The following is a 16008-nucleotide window of genomic DNA, read 5'->3' as shown; positions in this document are numbered from 1 at the left end:
GTGGACTTTTCATCATATGCCTGTGCTCATGCACTCTAGCTTTGATCGTATGCTAAGGGCCAAAGCTACCACTTAACACATATTTGCCCTTCCTACCTTAGTAGACAGGGATTAGATGCTGAAGACATGACTTCTGGGACAGTGAGCGGTAAATGATATGAATGTATCTTCTGTCCATAGATACTCATCCTTTAATGTCAAACATGAGAGTGTCATGTTTAGTATATTTCCCATAACATGTAGTGCTACAGGTTTGGCTCTAATGTAATGAGTGATGTCATTAGTCTTGTTATCTGCAATGTCATAAGTGTCTTCATAAGCTATGCAACAGGGATTATAAGTAAGAGATCTTTACACTACCCGATCTACAGAATTCATGTGGTGTGAGTGTGTTCAACAGAACTTAACACTTTAATTGAAGCGGTCATATCAAATTTGAAAACATTTATTTACTGGCAGACCTGATGGACTCTGCTTCCACAGCACATTTGAACTCTCTGACAACTCCATAATGTCTCTAAATGTGAAGGGTTCTTGTCCTGAAATTGAAAAGTATTTATGAAATATTGACACACTTGTTTCTTTGTGTCACATAGGACACCTGGAAACAAAGAGGAATGGCAAGACCAGTGGCTGGTTTAGTGTTTTCGTTTATTAGGGCCTATTACCTGGAACGAAATAGTAATGAAAATAATAGTATTAATAGTCAGGATGGTCTTCCCCAAAGAAATTCTTTCCCACCAGGCAGGTTAATTAGGTGTAAAGGCCCCCGAGAGAATCTCTCAGGCTATACAGTTCCTGCGAGGTTGCCTCACCTCCCCTACTCCTGAAATTTGGTTGTGTGGATGTCCCAAACCCTCTGCTTTCATTAAACTAGTTGCAAGATTTCCAGGGTCTTTTATCCCATGACTGACTCTGGCACAATGTCGTGCATGAACATGGGTCTGTACCCATGGCAGGCAGGGAGATCTAGAGCGGAGTCCCAGGGTCATACTATGTGCACCCTAACTCCTGTCTGTTCAGCTGTCTAAGCTGACCGTAAGCTCCCTCTCCTTGCTTCAGTCCTTCTCAGGGGTCAGGGCTGACTTGGCTATGCTTGCTGTCTAGCTCCTGGACTTCCTCACTCCTGTCTTCAGCCTTTGCTTTGGTTCGCATCCCTCCTACCACCTCTGACCCACTTTCTACACCTGATGTGACTGTCTCTGTCTTCCACCACCTTTGCTCTATATCTGGAACTCGATGGTGTCACTTTTTACACTTCCTTGAGCCCGACTACCACCACCTCTTTCTGTCCCCTCCTATGCTACTGATGTTACCACCTCCTTCTTATATCCATTTTACCCTCCTGATGTGCCACTTCCTCCAGGGTCTCTCTTACTACCGCAACCTCATTCAATTCTCTCTCCTCCTACCGAGTCTCTCCTGGTACTCTGCCACCTTCTGGGGACTCTTCCCTCCTGGTGTTACCTCCTTCTTTTAGATCTCTGAGTGCTACACAGACCCCATTCTATTTGTTCTGCCCCCCCACTGACTTTACCATCTCCTCCTGGATCTCTTCCTCCACCTCCAGCGACTTCTGCTGATACTCCACCCAGATATTATCACCTCCTCCTGAACCTTTACTAATGCCACCACCTCCTTCTGATCACACTTTACCCCCGAAATTATCACCAACTACTAGACCACCTTCTTCTGCCCAATTATCACTCTTTATGTTACCGCCTCCTTCTGCTTTACCTGCCACTACCTCCCCAGCCTCTTCTATCTCTCCAGCATCTCCATTGTTGATGGCTCTCATATTTCCAGCCCCTTCGAAGCTGAACCTCCTGAAACCCACACTCAGCAACTGCATTGGATACATTTATACTATTTCCCCCTCCCCCAAGGTGGGCCGTACTTTGAGGGTCTTCACCTGATGGCATAGATTGAGTGAGGGCTGGGGATGGATAACTTCCATGAGTACACCTGGAGCGGATTAAAGCTCAAGGGGGTTGATCCAAGCTCATATCTGCCATCCGCCATCTTGGATTCTAGATTTGCTGTCCTCCACTGGGCTGAGAGCTTCTGTGTTTCTTATGCATGGCTTATTGAATGAAAACACACTGGATAAGCCTTCTGTATTGTTTGAATATTTGTTAGCATGGAGCAGGATCATTTCTTTCCCGCCAGTTTATGCTACTTTGCTTATGAGTTTCTCCAAGTTAAGAGAAATGTAGATTTTAAATAATGTATCTGCGGTCGACAGAATTTGTCACAGGTCCCACAGACCTCCAAGGAAAATCTGCTTAGTAGCAGTAGCATTGCACTTGCTAACTTCATTGACCCCATGTAAAGGCCCCCCTTAAAGGTAAAGCCTTTCCTATCATTGTTGAAGATTTGGTTCAGTCCAGGTTGAGCTTTGGACTCTCTAAATTGGGGACTGTAAGCCTTTCCACTAGTGTATAGACTATTATAAAGTTATAGATCAGAGCAGGGGCATCCTTGCCGTGTTGGAACAATTGGGAGGGGCCAGGACTGGATCCTTGTGAGAGACCTGCAGTGAAACAATGTGACTGTCTCATGCCATGTGCCAGGGCCAAGGGCCTAATGTAGAGGGGATCCTCCCCATACAGCCCCCGGTCCAACATCTTCTGGGCCTGGATGACATCTGATACTTTCCCAAAACCACTCTGGGAAGTGAATCGCACTGGGAGTATCACTGACTTTGGAATTAATTTCATTTTGATAGCTACACGCAGTACCATAAAACACCTTCAGAGCAATAGTCCTCCAACATGACATCACTATTCAACATGTACGGAAACAACATCATAGCCTAGCAGTCCTTTTCAGGACTCTCTTACTATATAGGGTAAGCAGATGCTTTACCCTTTATTCTTTTTAAAGAACAAAAAACCTTTGTGAAGTTTACAAAAACGTTGCGAAGCGCGAAACCCTTTCACATCTCCATGCTGGCCAGCCATTCAGTGATGGCGTTACCTCTCATGCTCTTCGCAATGTCTTCTAGAAAGTTTGCAAAGAGTTGTAGTCCCAATGTAAGAGAAGGACAATCAAATCAAAGCCTACACATCACATCTGTCAGAAGCACTTACACTCAAATGGCACAACACATTCATTAAACCTCGTTTACTGAGCCCTTTTTTACCTCCCCCAAAAATACTGGCCACCGCTATTAGACCCCGTGCTCATATTTTAAACAATATTTATTACACAATCTACCCATTTTTTTCAGCATGTTTCAAGCTAAAGATTGTGTTCAAAATTCACTTATAACATTCACAGCCACATACTTAGGTTGTTAGTTGTTTTAAACTGTATATGTTTGATTCTTGATACAGACACATTTGTCAAATGCCTTGCGCTCGTAAAGCTTTCAAAGTTCAACATAAACTTTGGGAAGTTTGGAAGTTAAATGAAAAAAATACTTTCCAAACAATAAACACCACATCTTCACACATCCTACCCATGTACTTTCCTCACATACTTCGTCAGGTCAAACATAACCTTGCCCCCACCCCCAGACCCCCTCTGATATCATCTTAAACATGTTGTAACCCATGAACTTGGCAAAGTTTTTAAAGAACGTAGAGAAGTTTAATCACGAATTTTCATCTTCTGAAAACCCACAGCTCCTGCAACGGCTCATGTGAGATGCATAAAAGATATTGGTGCTGGCGCCATCTTGCTCTCCACCCGATGAAAACAAAATCTACTAACCAGACTCCTTCAGAACCACCCGCGCTTTCTATCACACACACAAAACACATTTAGTGAAAACCCATCAACTATGGGAAAGCAAATCAAAAAGTCACGGTTTGCACCAAACATTCCAGTTTTTATTTTATCCACAGGCCAAACACATGTATTTGTTGTCCTATAATACACATGTGTGTTCCAGGTCCGGCTCATCCTCAATATATAAGGAATGAGTTTGCAACAAGCAAGAGGAATGAGTTGGGGTTCCTGTTGGGGTTCCTGGCTTACTGTATGATCATCTGAAGACGGCCTGGTGCCTGAAACACATATTGCAATTATGAAGGCACGTGGAGAACATGCTGATTGAAAAGGGAGAACCTGGAATTCATTCATAAAATGATTTAAGACTAGAGACTCTAATACCGTAAATTACAGAATCTGGAATGGACTAACATGCTATTTCCACTAAAGAGTGTGGGACTGACACAACTGTTCATTTATTTTTAATATTACTGATTCAATACCCCCAGCCAGAATGCAGAGACCCTGAAGCAGCTACACTTGTGTACAGGCGCGTTATAAATGACTTGTCATATCATATCATACACACATATGGATGTGGATGGGGTCTAGCCCACTTCCACTGACCTACAGTTTCATCACATTTTCTTTTACCGTGGGTGTTTTCATTCATAGGTTACTTACTTGATACCGCCTGGATGCTGAAGTGGTCTGGCATCATTCCCATGGCCATGTCAGGTTTTATCATGTGCAGACCTGAATGCATGCCCCTACTATACAGTACGTTTGTATGTAATTCACATTGTAACATGCCTGAAGAAAGATCTCTGCTTGAAATCTAAACGTGCATTGTGACCCACAACCACATCCCCACCAGTGTCCTGTGTCTGGGACCTCATCATACGCAGCGCATTGCCTCTTTACCTCCTCTCAAATGCCTGACACTGGTTCCAAAGTCTCCACACTGCGTGTATTGAGAAGTAGGTGTAGTCTAGCAAGGAGTCAGAACTATTTTTGGGAGAATTTGACTTACACCGTCTCTCTTGAAACATATATCAAGTTAAATAGGGCCAGGAGGATAGCTCAGAGGCAACGCATTACAGCAACAAAGGTTCTAATCCCGGTCTCGCACTTAGAAAATGGTCTCCGGTATTAAGCGCGTTGTAAAAGAACAATTATAAATATAAAATATAAGGTTGGCTCTGTTGAAGTTGGGTTGGCACAAAGCTGTGTTCTTCATTAACAAAACATGTGTATCCTTGCGTTCTCTATCCTTGGCCGTAGCTTGTCCATTATTCTTGTCAAAGGAAGCTGCACAATATTAGCTTTTCTTGGATGAATTATATATGTTTTCATCATAATACATACCCGTTGGTTGTAGGTCCCTATACAACACTTTTGCATTCCTCCGGGCTCACAAATAAAATCCTACATATAGGAGGGGAGACGATACATTTCAATAATGAGTAGTGTTTGTTTCTGTGGTTCCAGGAAACAGGACAATGCCAGCATTCGGATCAGCACCCTCTGCCACCCCCCGCAGCTCCCAGTGGAGAATGTGATGGTCCCCAACTACAACACGTCCCGGTGTGTGATGAGCCAGCATCCTTCTGAAGACGGTCTACTGTATGTGTGCGGCTGTGTGGACGAACAGGAGTGCAATGACAAGCTGATCTTTGAGAACTACACCAATGGTGAGAGATCTTCATGCAGTTTTGGTTGATGGGGCTTTGTCTGTGAAATCCTACATAAAATAATTATATCCTGAGGTCATCCGGTTGAATGCTCATTGCAAGTACAATTCGATCGGAGTGCACTTGTAATACGCTATGATACGGCAAAAGAAACGGATAGACATATCAAGTTGTTCATTCAAATGAACGATTGGAACACACGAGTGAATGCTTAGAGTTGTGCAGAGATAATGTGACGAATGCTGACAAGTATTGGTGATGTTTATTGGTGAATCAACATTTAATTTGAGTCAGTGGTTGGCTGAGATACATTGTTATGTCCAGGGACACTTGCGTTGTTCAAATAATTGTACTTTAGTACAGGTTTTCAATGCCCCACAGTTACACTTGGTCGCCACATCAATCTCCACAAACTGTTCTTCAAAATACCTCCTTCCACACGGACTGAGTTGACCTCAAACCGTTCCATCATGACATACGGATTCCAGGGAGGTTACTTTTCAGCCAATGTCCATATGTGAGATGTTCTAACGGTATAACCCACTCGACCAACCACAAACAGAACAGAAAAGCCAGCTACTTACTCATGTGAGAATCCTTAATTCACCATCACCATAACACTCTTGCCTCCAGGAATGTCCTTATTAACCTCTTTCAACTGTCCATTGACGTGGCACCCTCTCAACCCTATTCGATCCTCCCCCTGAGCTGACGGATTTGCCTGCGTACATATTAATAACATCTTTAAGTGTAGTAGGACCTTCCAACTTTCATAACCACCCGCCCTTCAACAGATGTTCTCCATCCCAACTGCACCACCCTTCCCATTATCATCCCTCTTCCCTCAAAGGTAAAACTAGACCACCCGAGGCATGCTGAACACTGTACCACCCTTCAGCCTCAATGCCTCCAGCCTCTCCAGAAACGATAGTCTCAACATTCCCTTTTGAGTAGTTTTTTCTAAGTGGAAGGGCCAGTTTAGAAGTTAGGTCTGGACAGAAGACAAGATGTATTATTTTGACTAATATTGACGAGTACCAGGCTGTTAGTTAGGGAACTTACCTATTAGCAATAGGGCCAGTAAGGCTTTTTCTTTAAGTTAAATACAAGACCTGTAGTAAAAGTATGTCTTCTGGTCCGAGTCTTTCTTCTGGCATGTCACAGTCTCCACCAAGAGATGGTACTAAGAATTCCTAAAGAGATCGGGTCACCGTTACCAAGAAAGCTCATTTCCCTGAGGGATCTAGCCGGACGTGTGGGGCTTCTGGCATCCTCCACACAAGCTATTTTTCCAAGCACATTATATTACCAGGCTTAAAGATGTGTGAGGTTTCAGTAGCTGAGGTGAGCACTCAAGTGTGAACAGAAGATCCCCTGCTCCAAGGAACAGAGATGCACAGGTGGCTCGGTCATATGGAAGATTGGCATGGGGGAGCAATCTGTGGATGAACTTTGGATCTAGTGCTTCACCGAGATGACAGCATGGCAGCCCACTGATGGAATATTGCAACAGAGGGCCCATAGTCTGAGAGAGGGCTGTCCCTTCATATCAATTGCCTAGAATTGCTTTTGGGGAATTTTGCCATGAAGTGCATGACACTAGACAGAGTCAAATGTGCCTGTCTCATTATTGACAATACCTCTGCAATGATCTATATAACTCTCAGGATGTTCAAAGTCAAGGGTGTTAGCAGAGCACAGTAAAGCTGTCCGGCACTGTTGGCTGCAAAAGAACATAACAGTACTAGCAGAATATGTACCTGGCCTATTGAACACAGTGGTGCACTATAAATCAAGGTATTGGAGAGGTCCCAATGACTACCAATTAGGCAAGAGTGTCTTCCAATGGCTAATGGAGGAGTGGGGTCTGTGCAACTCTGATCTGTTTGCTTTAAAGCTCAATAGGCATTTGGTCAGGTCTTTCAGCTAGAGGTGGGACTCAAAAGCAGCGGCGGTGGATGCTTTTTGCTGCAGGCATTCCATCCAGACATGGTTTCCCACGAAGATCCCTTTGATCCTGGCTCAGACCAGGAGGCAGAGTGAGAGGCTGATATTAGTTGCCCTATTTTGGAAAACACAATATTGGTTTCCTGTTCTTCTGGCACATTCCTTGAATTCTCCAATCCCACAACCCTTAATCGTGAAATTCTCTGGGTAGCCAAAAAGGGAACTCCTATCCGATGATCTTAGACAAATCCTTCACACTGATAGCTGGGAATACCTCTGGGATAGCTAGAGAAGGCCAGTCTTTAGCATTCACATTGGCGTTCTAGAAAGTGGAAGGATAGGAAGCAGTTGAAGGGAGAACGCACGTGCACAATGAAATATATAAAACATTCATCAAGGGCATGGATGCAACATTGACTGGCTAGTGCAAGCGTAGCAAAGCCTCATAGAGGAAAGAACCTCATGACATTTGAGGATGTGCCGGGCACATGAGGAAGGACAATGGGAACCAAGAAAACGCCAAATACAGGTTACGGAGCCCATAAGCAGGGGAAATAAAAACAGGGATGGAAGAGCAAGGAAGACATGCAGTCGTAGAACAGGATTGAGAAAAAAAAGCAATTAAGAGAATCATAAAATAATAAAGTGGCAAGAACAATAAAGGATTTTCAAAAGAAAACACTGTAGAGCATGCAAGGAGTACCACCACCCATTTTTTCCTGCACACTCAAGGTGAACCTCAGAGTCTATGGAGCAGATGGAAAACAAGATGTGAACACTGTGTACAGGCTGTACAAGGAAACAACTACCACAACTCACTAAGTAAGAAGCACAAAGTGCCAATGATTATGAGAGGTGCATACTGATGTTGGATAAAAACCATGACAACAAGGTCAGTGTGTTATTAGTATAATATCACTTTGGGAAGAGAGTGAATGGGTGGAGCAAATACATCACTGTAGTATGTGGCGACATGTGAATTTGGAACGACTTTGGAGGAACGGTTAAGGGACCAATTCATGTAAGAATGTGGGGACAGCAAAGTAAGGGACGCACTGTGGGCAAAGGGAAATCCATGCCTGGATGAGGTTTTGCTAGTAGCCAAAGAATTAGAACATACAATTTTGTGTGTCAAAGGGTTAGAAAGGAATTCAACCAATGACAGCAAAACAAATGAAACACAGTATTATCAGAGATACTAGAAGTACAAGCGAAAAGAAGAAAACTAAAGACAGCAAACAAGTCTCACAGAAATTGCATTTTGAGAATTTGGGCAGGGTAACTAACAGCATTGTACAGTGATTCAATAGGGTAATAAAGGAAAGTATTCAAGGGGCTATTTCCACAGGGGACAATTGGAGGAAAGCAGAAATGAGATTTAAAATGGGAAGCGGTGAAGAATAGAACTGAGTGTAAACAAAGAGAGAACAAATTAGTATTTGATAAGAGGATGGCAGCATATAAGTGTGAATATAAGGTAGGAGAATGGATTTGTATATGGTTTAAATGGTCTCTAGTGTTCTAAACCATGCAGGATTAGAGAAGTATTTCATAACTCTGTTGGAACAATGGATGGCAGAGCATGCAATAATAATAGATTGTGCAAATTGCATGCCAGTCAGTCAGCTGTCTTGGGTGAGGCGAGTCAGAAAATACAACAAAAGAGTTCAAAAGGATTGGACAGCGTGGATAGAGTTAATAATGGTGATAGAGACCATGACAGAAGAAGGGTGAGTACTTTAATTAAGGATAATAGTGAAAGAGAACACAAAAAGAAGAGCTACACATCTTAGAGGTTAATGAACAAACATAGTTATTTGAGGGATTATGTTTCATAGAGAACATTAATATCTTTCCATTGTATATAGCCTACTTAGAACCAATTGTCTAGCTAGGGTATTATGCTATTTACATAATCTATATCTGCCCCCCTACACCTCATGCATAACTACATGTTAATACAGAGCTCTTTGTGTAGTAGTTCATTCTACTTACAGTGCAGCCATACATTCAGAGTGTTCTTTCCCCAGTTCAATTTCCATTGTATGTTGTATGTAGAGTAGTTACTAGACAAATAATTATCCAGAAGAAGGGAGATGTATAGCATTGATGTGAGAGAGCACATGGGGTCCTAGAATGTGGAAATATGGGAAGCAGTTAAAGGGAGGATGGTAGTGGGGTTGAAGGCTATCACACAACTTTGTAAAGGAAGAATAAATATCTTATTGCAACTCACTCCAGTGTGCACATTACAGAGCTTCATTCATGAGACAAGGGCTCCTTGAAGAGGGAACTCATAAATGTCATCGTGTGCCACTTGGGTTGGTTGCTGCCTGAAACATTGTGTTTTGGTAGATGTCCTACGGGTGCTGGTTTCTTTTGCTTCCGGCTGCTGAAAGAAAATCGTTTGGTGCAGTGAACTCTGATGGTTTGAAATGTTCATGTGGGCACAAGTCGATAGAGGGGTTAACAGCAGGGGAACGCCCTCTTGTGTATACGCTTCTTGAAGGGATACATTGCTGTCACCCCCAGACTGCGTTATTTGTGCCTGTGAAACATCAGCAGAGTAATGCAAGTGGTAAAATCTTGGCTAGATAACCCAGACCTGTCTATGAAAGCCTCGTCGGCAAAGCTTTCCATGTTGTTATTTCTTGTATCATGTAAGAGAGAGTCGGACAATAAGGTGTTGGGAAAAGTAAGATGTTCTTTCCTGAACCAATACTGTTTCTCATTTCCAGAAAGACAAAGAGGAGCCTTATCTGCAATGAATCCTACTTTTCTGGGGCAGCCGGAGCTGTATGTTGCCAAAAGCCTCAGGATATAGGAGACCATTAACATTGGAGCTGATGCCTTCCAGGGCAACCCAGTGGCTCATTAGTCTCAGGAAGCCCCTGAACGCTGGATTTCCTCCACCACTTTAGTGAGATGGGTGAGACAGTCAATGTAGCAAAAACAGCCATAGATACATGAAGATTTGGGGCACACTTGGCAACATGGTTTAAGGATTCTAAATCCTTTAGTGTTTGTGCGTGACTTGAAGCCATTTTGAAGGAAGCAGATTAGTTAGAAGAATCTGTCTTTCAAGGTTTTTATTTCAAACCACTTGACCAGTGAGCCTTGTTGGTTGTAGGTAAGTTTCCAGTGGGCATGATATGAGCCTCTGGTTTTGATATACAATACAGATGTTTCATTCTAACATTTAAGAAACTCGCAATTCTGCTAAAGAAGCTGAAGGTAAGTATTTTCCTACACTTGCAATAGTACAACATGTAAGAATAGCTCATCATAATTACGATGTCCTTGTTTAAGCTTGAACTGACATTTCTTGTATATGTCAAATTTCTGAATTCAGTTATGATCTCTCATAAATTGTGCAAAGGAATGTTAAAGAATTGACATATGGACATAGTGACTGACCAATTTCACGCCCAGTTCCAGTGGATCTCTTCTTTTCTGTTTTCTCTCAGAAAATGACAAGGCAACCAGAAATGATTTGTAGATCAAAGGGTCATTGATTGGTCATTGGCTGTCAAGTTAGAATGTACACAGTTCTCTAATGGAGGAGGGCACTGACACAGTTTGTTATGTTAAGTTGGCATTAGAGAATGGTGGAGTGGAAAGACAGGATGTGACCTAGCCTGGGAGAAGAGCAATGCCACCGGGCAGTGGTTGTCATTGACTGTCATGTGTTGGACGTTTGTGTACTACCAGTCTCTAAAGCTTCATGGGGGATGTGCTTTTGAGTTACTGCTTAATGCTACCCTGCTAGGCAGAGAATGCATAATATGTCATTAGTAGAATCATGACTTTCCTAAATGGTAGATTGGCAAATGTCTATTGGCTGATACTGCTGCGGCTGCAATCGGACAATGAATTGGGAGCCGTGAAGTAGATATCTCATCTCTACTCCTACATGGTCCATTTTTAAACCTTTAATCCCCTGACATATTGAACCATATGGTGCATCCATTGGAGACTGTTTTGGACAACATGGACAACATGACTCTTTCCCTGTGTTGCATAAACCTATAAAATAATGCCTTTCTTCAAATCAGCAGTACTCTGGTTTTCCAACAGTTCAATATATGTATTTCTACCACTTTCCAAGGGGTATAAGTAGACATTGTAGAGCCCTGGGGTCTGCTGTCATTGGCTCTCTAGATGTTTTGAATTACAACTCCCATCAACCCTAGCCAGCATAGTCAATGGCGAGGGATCATGTGAGTCATAGACCAAAGATCTGAGGACCTTCAGGTTGAAGGCCCCTTATATGTCAGAATGCAAAGAACACACTACTCTGACTAGACCATGCGAAGGGATCAAAATGGCCACTTCTCACCCCTACACTGAACATGAAGCTTTTATTTTGTGAATACGGGGTGGGCCACCATTGAGCACGCCACCTACCCAGGCCACCCGCTTTTGAGAGAAATGCATCTGAAGTAATTTAAGCATCCTATCAACGCTCCCCATCCCCAATCTTCCTTTCAACAGACCAAGGTCTGTTGACCTCATGGCGGCCCGCACTAGGCCACCTTTTTGGGCAAGGCCAGGTGCACTATGGTGATAATGGCGCGGTATGAAGATCGATTAACATAACATCAATTGTGTGTGGACATCTCCGGAGGTTCACCCACAAGAGTGTTTGTGAATTCTTTAAATATTCAATGTGTTTATTCCACATTTGAGAAGGTAATCATCCCATCATTTAACCTTCCCATTTTCACCTGTTTCTCTTTTCGGACCCATCATTTTATTCATCTATGAACCCACCACACAAATCCAGGGTTAGCTGCCTGCTATCATAAGAGCTGAATGCAGTGGATTCTGTTATTTACACACGGAGCGCCTTTGCACATCTATCCAATGCCCTGCAGCTGCATTTGGTAAGCAGGCATACCCTTTCTGAAGTGTTTCCCTGGGGGATCTGATCCCACAAAGCTGCAAATAGTTGAGTGTGTCCTGCTGTCCAAGGTCAGTTCTAAGCTGTCACCTAGGACGTCTAGATCACCACATTGTCTCTCAAAGCGGCAGAGTCTGTCCACTTGCTGGCAGACTGGAGTAAAATATGTTTCTTCCCAAGGTGGAGTAAAATACTTTCACTTGGCCCTGCTGGTACCTCCCTCTGCTTCTCAGTCCCCATCTCCCCCCGAACACTCCCTCACTGCACGCTTGGGTAACAGGCGTGAAGTGGGGTTCAATGTAGCCTTGCACCCATCTGTTCCATCTTGTGCCACCAGTCATCGTGTCTCCCTATCGGGGTTGACAGAGCAAGACACTGAATCAGCTTACTGCAAATCAGTCTCCCTTTGCAGATCTGTCACACACAGAGACGTTGACACCTGTGCACATAGTGAACCCGTTGCCCTGCTCATCTAGCTAGGTGGCGCTGTTGAGATGTGCAGGTAATAGTATAGCTACTGTAACTGACCAGGGCTGTCATCTATTTTTTAAATATGTCTTGGTGTCTCAAACAATGTTAACATATATGTGGTCATTTTAAATAAATGTTAATGGCATGCAGGGGACCACCAATACTTAAGTGCTGCCGGGTCCCCGCCATGCAATTTTACTCTCAGCTTTGTAAAAAAATCAAACACCGCCTAAAAATGACACTTTGCAGGGTGCGTTTACTAGTAGATTCCTATGGAATCCGGCTGCTCTTTGGCAGGTGCTAATCTGGGGAGGAAGCGCTAGGAAACCATTTGTTTTAGGTCTGCATGAAAATCTCATGCAGGCGTAAAATGTGGTGCTGGTCTTGCAAGACAGTGGAGGAAAGCACAGCAGGGATGCAAACTCTGCTTCGTGTCCCTCCTACAACGTGGAAGGGCGCGGAAATGAAGTTCTAAAAGGATTATGCCTTTATGCCTTCATGCCTTCATTGTTCAATCTTCTCATTTGAAAATAACCCCAACGGTGTTCTTCACCTTTCACATTGAAGCACAGAGAAAAGTATCTTGGTGCTTGTATAAAGAATAACAATTCTGATGGCGACCTGTAGGATTTCCTGAAACTAAAGGCCTTGAGAAAGATTGGGGCGTTGGGGAACTTTCACTATCATGGGCCTATTATGAGTTTATAAGCAGCGGATTGTGCCAACAGTTCTATATGGTTTGGAGGCGCATAACCACCTTGACCCCCCAGAGAATAGCGCGTCTTGAGGGGACCATTTTAAGAAGAATGCGCCTGTGAGCACAATGCAGGGGTGTCATTTGGGGGGCTGCAATCTCCCTTGCTACCCATGTATTTACTTGTTTTCTTTTTTTTGAGTGGAAGCTCCACTCTTCCCCGTTCTCTCTGCTTCCCTTCCTTTTCTCTGGCTGCTGCCCACCCCCTCAATGATTCACCATGTGCAGAGTGTTTGTTTCGGCTGAGTCTCGTACACCACAGGTTGGTTGGTGTGCTGAGCCTTCCCCTTGATGGGTGAGGAGGCTGACAGACCACTTATCCTGCATATGTCCTAGAGGAGGGACTGCAGGAGTCTCTTTTGCCATTGTATCTGCAGCTTTAAGGGAGATTTGAACTCCCTTCCACATCTCGCCTTGGCAGGGGGTAAAGGGAGCCCTCCCTGAAAGTCCTCTCGCTACATGAGCTAACGGTGCACTTCCTTCTGCCCCACTGGGTATATACTGGAAGGTAGTTGCTGGTTCTCCGTGGATGCCCTCACAGCGGAGGGAGGTTTAATTCCAGCAAGAAGCAGAGCGAACAGCACCTGCAGCCCAGCGAGCAAATAATGACATTCTGGAATGGGTTTCAAAAGCTGAAACCTACAGGTCATCCCAGATAGAGCCCTTGACTCCATCCGACAATTGAAGTAAAGTCCTTCACCCCACGCCTTATTTAAGAGCCAGCTCCCCCCCCACACCGCAGTGGGAGGGAGTTTCCAAAGGGCCAAGATGGCAAGTTGCAGAGGAGCAGCATTGGAGGAAGTTGTAAGCGGGAGCGGAAGGAGTTGAAGCAAGTGGGAGAAGGATGAAGAGGAGGTGGGGCGGTGCTGAAAAATGAGGAGGTGGCAAAGAGGAATATCCAGGAGTATGAGGCAGAAGGAAGAGGTGGATAAGATGTCTGCTAAGCTGGAGATCAGTACAGTTGAGGAGGTGGGTGAGTAGTGGCGAGTGGAAGATGTGGTAGGCCAGTGAAGGAGGAGCATGCCAGGAGTGGTGATAGGGCGGGAAGACTATCAGTTGGGGAGAGACAGATGGCATCAGGATTGAAGAGAAGGCTGGTGACTGAAGACACTTGGAGAGCCGAAGTGGAAGGGACGGCTGAGGAGAAGATTAGAGGGGACAGCAGATGAGAGGGGGAGGGTGAAGGTTAAGAGAAGTGGTTGAGAAGGAGCTGCAAGAGACAGGATGTCATTAAAGGAGGAAAACAGTAAGCAGACAGCAGAGACGTTTTTATGGGAAAGCAAAAGGGGCACTTGCCCGGGATCCCCGCCTTGGAGGAGGCCCCACAAGGCTAGCTGATCTGAAAAAGTAAGATTCCAGTGTTCACCAGTCTTAAATAGCATACATCAGGATATTCTATGGGGTGCTGCTAAGGCTCTAAACCTCTGTTTTGGCAAGTGCATTCTGCCTTGATCAATTCATCATGTATTGCTTTCTGTGTTCACTGTGCGGGTGTTCCTTATGGCACAACTCTGCAGCATTCTTTTTTTCCTGTGGGAATTATGCTGATCATGTGCAACAGGCAATGGTGAAATACATGTTGATAAATTGAGTGCCACAGTGGTTCGGAAGTTAGCTCAGAGTGTGAAGCACCCATTGCATAGATATGTGTTCATATGCAAAATTAGAATATCACATTCCAGCAGGGCTGGCTGAGCCTTTCCTATGTCTGAAGTTTATAAACCTGCCTGCATATGTACTTGGTTTTGCAGAGCAACATCGGCTATTATCAGCAGTGTACCTGCACCAGATAGGGGTTGCTATAAAAACGAACATATCATCCGTATGGTGAAGGTCTAGAAATTGGTTTGTTCAGATGGGGTGTTGTAAAACCTAGGCAATCACCTCCAACATAAACTGTTAGTCCAAGAGATTAATAAGTATCCAAATTCAAGACAATGGAACAACACCGTTCATGTTTGCATCCTGGATTTGCCAACAGACGATACAGTGATCGTGTTCAAATCATCTAATATATTTTACATTACTGGGCTGTCTTCTGTGAGGTTTGCCTTCTTGCATGGTGCTGGTATCGTTTAGCCCCTTACTTGATCTCTCTTCTTATGTAGGCCACTTGGGTGGAAGGGTTGGTAGACAGAAGAGAGCGGACCATATGTTGCAGGCCTCCGGCAAGCATATTTTAAGGTCTGCTTGTATGACACAAAAAACTGTTTGCTTTTTGGTAAAAGTCCATGCTTTTTAGCACGTTTTTTAAATGTAAAAGTCACAAGACATTTTGTTTTTAAGTATTTTTTTTATTTTTTATTTTTTTATTGAATTTTGAATTTAGCTGAGAAAACTCAACTTTTATCAAAATTTTAACATTTCATTCACATTTTACAATTCTAAGAATTAACAATTTATAAAAAGTTCCAGAAGTAACAAATAACCAACAAACACCCAAACACAAACATAACAACTAAAGCAAACTAAAATTAAACAAGTATAAAGAAGAACAAGTACAAATGTACTATGATTAAAAC

General features: G+C 43.6%; 1 protein-coding gene across 1 annotated transcript in view; it reads left to right on the top strand.

The window, feature by feature from the left end:
* LOC138489072 (TGF-beta receptor type-2-like) overlaps window positions 1-16008 on the top strand; it is a 517605-nt gene that overhangs the window by 360256 nt on the left and 141341 nt on the right. Inside the window, exon 3 of the mRNA XM_069616638.1 lies at window positions 5209-5411. Coding sequence (XP_069472739.1) covers window positions 5209-5411 — 203 coding nt within the window. The remainder of the gene's footprint in view (window positions 1-5208; window positions 5412-16008) is intronic.

This window comes from Ambystoma mexicanum, chromosome 9, assembly GCF_040938575.1.
Source record: "Ambystoma mexicanum isolate Mex_15411 chromosome 9, UKY_AmexF1_1, whole genome shotgun sequence".
NCBI classification, from domain to species: domain Eukaryota; kingdom Metazoa; phylum Chordata; class Amphibia; order Caudata; family Ambystomatidae; genus Ambystoma; species Ambystoma mexicanum.
Note: the sequence above shows the minus strand (reverse complement) of the source record. Positions and strands in the feature narration are given on the sequence as shown.